The sequence below is a fragment of the Panicum virgatum genome, chromosome 4N (assembly GCF_016808335.1).
Source record: "Panicum virgatum strain AP13 chromosome 4N, P.virgatum_v5, whole genome shotgun sequence".
NCBI classification, from domain to species: Eukaryota; Viridiplantae; Streptophyta; class Magnoliopsida; order Poales; family Poaceae; genus Panicum; species Panicum virgatum.
The window spans coordinates 36,733,303-36,737,929 of NC_053148.1; the positions used below are offsets into that span (position 1 = coordinate 36,733,303).

General features: G+C 45.0%; 1 protein-coding gene across 1 annotated transcript; it reads left to right on the forward strand.

The window, feature by feature from the left end:
* Positions 1-1,600: 1,600 nt before the first annotated feature.
* On the forward strand, positions 1,601-4,229 carry LOC120668929. The gene is made up of 6 exons (XM_039948743.1): positions 1,601-2,340; positions 2,446-2,522; positions 2,644-2,701; positions 2,829-3,057; positions 3,153-3,573; positions 3,673-4,229. Exons 1-6 carry the CDS (start codon positions 1,896-1,898, stop codon positions 4,057-4,059), a joined length of 1,617 nt encoding a protein of 538 aa, XP_039804677.1. The 5' UTR covers positions 1,601-1,895; the 3' UTR covers positions 4,060-4,229.
* Positions 4,230-4,627: the final 398 nt, after the last annotated feature.

The window sequence follows — 4,627 nt, forward strand, 5'->3', positions numbered from 1 at the left end:
CAATTTCATAATTCATGGTGAAATTTGGAGATCAAACAGTTCAGGGAGTGATTTGGAGCTTTTCCTATTGAAAAGTAGCCAATGGAATCACAGGCGTCAGCAATAGTCCACCATAGCCAAGTCTCTTAGGTGTGTCCCACAAATGATCGAGATTAGAGACAAAGTGTGCGTAGAAAATTTGGCACTTTCAACATCAATAGGCAGACCAGTCCATCTGCTCAACACCACGGGGTAATATATCAAGCAATCGTGTATTGATATATTTTTGTGCTTGTCTGACCATGTAGTTTCGGCAGACCTGAGTCAACTGCCCTTTCATTAGGGCTGGTAGATTCAGATCTTTTTTTGCTGAATTGGTCATAGTTAAATTATTCATCTAGCGCAAGAATGCGTGTGAAGATGGTGGTTTGACTTGTGAATGCCTGAGATGACGACCAAAACCTGTACATTGACTAATAAAATCTAATCTTCTAGCAAGGTAAAACTATATATATGTGCGCAAATAATTTTCCTTTTTCCAATTTTAAGACTTTTAATCGAATAGTCTATTTTGTTTTCCTTAGTAAGCTTGTTCAGCAATCATAAAAACATGTTCTTGAACTGAGTAGCACCAACTATTTGTGTATATAGCTTTATTTTATATTATATTCAACATAAGCTTTAGTTAAATGCTCCGAAGCTGTGTCGAACTGAGAAGCATAAGAACCGCGCCTTCCAGTCTCGTCACCATCTCTTATAGTTATCGGAACTTATCAGGACTCAGGAGCTGCTAATAATGGCGCTCGTTCCCAAACACATCATGTGAAATAGAAGAAAACTTTAGGAGATTATGAATTTGGTTATTAAGTGCGTAGTTGAAAGTAACTAAAAAAAAGAAATTTCGGACATGTAGAAAATGGGGAATATTCGTATATCTTAAGTGCTGTAGTACGTGGAAGTTAGTCTACAATGCAAAGATGTTCAGCTTCATTTTCACATGATATCGAAACATAAATTTTGAAATCTTGATACCTTGAATTAGCTAATTAATTGGATGATTGATCAGATGACGCAGTATAAAAGAGTACAACTCAATGTATGCTAATGTATGCATATACTCTGATGAGCTGGTGGAAATGATGAAGATTAAAATTTTCCTCACTAATAAAATAGTCTAATAACTGCAACGTATTAACATTTTATATATGTATATTCCAGATAAGAACGATGCGACATTAACCATTAAACATCATTGTTCCATGTCACCTGCTATTATATATTCTACTAAATATTTTCTTTGTGGCATCAGCTTTTATCCTTTTTATGTTCTATTTTAATTTTTTATAATATTTTCAAATGCAAAACTATAATAGAAATAGCTAGAAGACATAACCAATTATCAACTCTTTCAGCCTGCATGAATTGAACATTCAGTCAGCATGATAAAACCTGGATACCAACCAATGTTTTCCATATAGACAAGCAGGCGTCAATTCTTCTGCATGCTTTCCCACAGCCAGTTGGCACTTGCTAATCAGGACCCCACCTTCACATCCAATTATATACCCCCTTCCCAGCATAGCCACTACCCCTCTACAACACAAGCCCAAAATAACAACACTACAATGGCAATAGCATACTCCCCAATTCCCTCACCCTATAGAAAAATAAAACCTATTAAATGGAATATCACTGTAGAAAACTAGTCAATGTAGTGAAAGGCTTGTCCCTTTCCCTGTCCTTATATTTTATTCTTGCATCAAGCTTGCTTATGCTTCTTCCCGTCCCTAGTATTATTCCCATCACATTCCCCTTTTTCTTCCTTCCTTCCCACTTCCTACTCCCCCAACACACCTCATTGCAATCCTATCATGGTGGTGTAGACTAGAGAGACACAGAGGAGACAGCAACCTCTGATGAGAGGTGGGAAAACCGGAGGAGGCATGGGAGAGGTGAAAGAGAAGGTAGTGATGGAGGACGGCGAGAAGAGATCTTCGGAGCCACCTGCAGTTCTGGACCTCAACGAGGGCTTCAGCAGCGAGGGGTGTGATGGAGGGGAAATCGGCGAGGATGCTGATGACGACAACGAGGAGGAGGAGGACATCGACGACGAAGACGGTAGCACAAGTGAAGTTGCAGGAGCGGGCAGGAGTAGTTCAAGCAACAGCAGCAGCACCAACCACAATTCCGGGAGCAACAACAAGGATCATGACATGAATAGCAGCAGCAAGGGCGAGGGCGGCGGCGACAGGGCACAAACGGTGAGACAGTACAACCGGTCCAAGCTTCCCCGGCTCCGGTGGACGCCAGACCTGCACATGGCGTTCGTCCACGCCGTGGAGAGGCTGGGCGGTCAGGAGAGTAAGTAGTAATCTTATGGATTGGGGTTCTTGTCTGCTCAATTTTTCCTCCTAATTTTATTTTCCTTTAGTTGGTCTTCTAAATTTTTGCTTGACTCATCGATAGGAGCAACCCCAAAGCTGGTGCTTCAGATGATGAACGTGAGGGGGCTCAGCATTGCTCATGTAAAAAGTCACTTGCAGGTAAAGCGTATCCGGAACAGGCCTACATCTCATGACCAAATTGTTGCTGTGCTAGTTGTTTCTTCACAGAACAAGCGTTGGGCCTAACCTTTTTTTCTGTTCATCCATTTCGACTTTTCAGATGTACAGAAGCAAGAAGTTGGACCAGTCTGGACACGAGAGAGCATCCGTCTCCTCCGGTCCGGTTCCCTTCTCAATCCTCTCTCTCCATTGAAGTTTAATCTTGTCCACAGTAGCATACATCGAAACCGCCATGGACTTGATCATTTCCTATTTTCCTTAACCTTCGCTGATCAATTTTGGCAGTTTTCTCGCCCATGGACTTCCACATGAGGAGAGGAGACCATCCCTTCCATGACATGTTCTTCCAGCGAGCGGCGGGATCGGCGATCTCCTCCAGCCTGCTCCACAACGGCGGGTTCATCGGGTCAAGAAGCGCCGTCGTCTCGCCGGAGGCCAGCAGGCTCTACGGCCTCCTCCACCGCCGGCTGCCCACCATGCAAACCTTCGACTTCAAGAACTACAGTAACCTCAGGTAACCAGATCGAAATTACCATGTGTGCTCAACTTCGATCGTTTTCCTGTGATCGTGCGGAACCCTAATTGGTCTTTCTCATGTCACGCGTATAGGAATCAGGAGTGGACGTTCAGCCAGCACGCGGTCGCGGCGGCGAGGGCTGGCACCACCAACGACCATGGCCCAGCGAAAGGGATCATCCACGACATGATCTTCAGAAAGGACGGCAAGCCGACGTCGCATCTGTTCGACGTGAGGGATGCCATCGCCTCGAACCGGACCTTGTCGGCAGCCGCGGGTGCGGCCGATCACGGCCGAAGGGTTGGGAGCTCTGATTGGATCGGCAGCAGCTCCCGGCCCCTGTCTAGGACAATGTCAGCAGCTGCCTCCACCGGCTTTGCGTTGGGCAGTCTCCATCCCCTATCTAGGGGGAGAGCCTCCACCGGTAGCAACGGCTACCACCCCAACGGCGACGCCAACACGACATCATCTGAGCCCCTGGTGACGAAGAAAGCCCTAGGCTCCCGGCTCGAGGTACATGTCATTCTCTGCAACATTGACACGTCCATTGGTAACTTGGTCATGATTGTCATTCACACTGTACGGCCGGCTTGTGCTGTTATGGAGTTGCAGGAGCACCTAGAGCCCAAGAATCCGAGCAAAGTGATTGGAGAGATGTGCACCGGGACCGCGGCGAAGAGGACGAAAGCGTCAATGGAGGATAATGGTGGGATGCCGGACTTGCAGCTGAGCTTGAGCCCCAACGTGGGAGGAGATTCCGACAAGCAGGCCAAGAAGAGAAGGATCCTAAGCATCGCGTTAAGTGAGCAGGAGGTGGATAGCGATAAGATGCTGCCACTCTCGCTTTCGCTGTCACTCCGGGGCGGCGACAGCGGTGGCGAGGGGAGCGGCGGGGATGCCGGGAGGTTAGAGGCAGCGATAGGTAGTAGCAGCAGCAAGAAGGCCGCTCTGGGGCTGAGTACTTTGGATCTGACCATGTCGATCAAGGCATTGGAGTGAGATCTTTCAAGTACTTGTCCCAAGGCCTTCCAAAACATGCACACTGCACCATAAGATTAAGTAATAAGATTGTTAATTTGAGTTAACCGTGTTTCCAGACCATATGCAAATACATATCTTATGCTGAGTGACTTGGACATAGGCACTTAGCTAGGGAGTGTTTCTCTCTATGCATGCAAAGTCACATGCATGTTCAGTTAAATTTTCTTTTTCACACTGTCACTGCAGAGTGAAGGCATACAAAATCCATAAAGCTAATCACCTTCATTAATTCATCAATGGTTAAAATCATACTCCCTCTCATCAATGGTTAGATTTCAAATTTATTCATGTCCTCATATTCTGTCCTGTGAAAAATTAATGTTGATCTACTCATTTCAAAAGTTCAATGCGGATAGGATTACGTAGCACCTCTATAATTTATACATAATATTAATATGTACTCCCGTAAGTCACAAATACTTTACGGAAGTATATATTTCTTTTGAGACAAATCTACTGTTTTCTGAAATTTAACTAATATTTCAAAGTTATTTATAGTGAAAGGATAGAAAAATCGTCTGGAGCC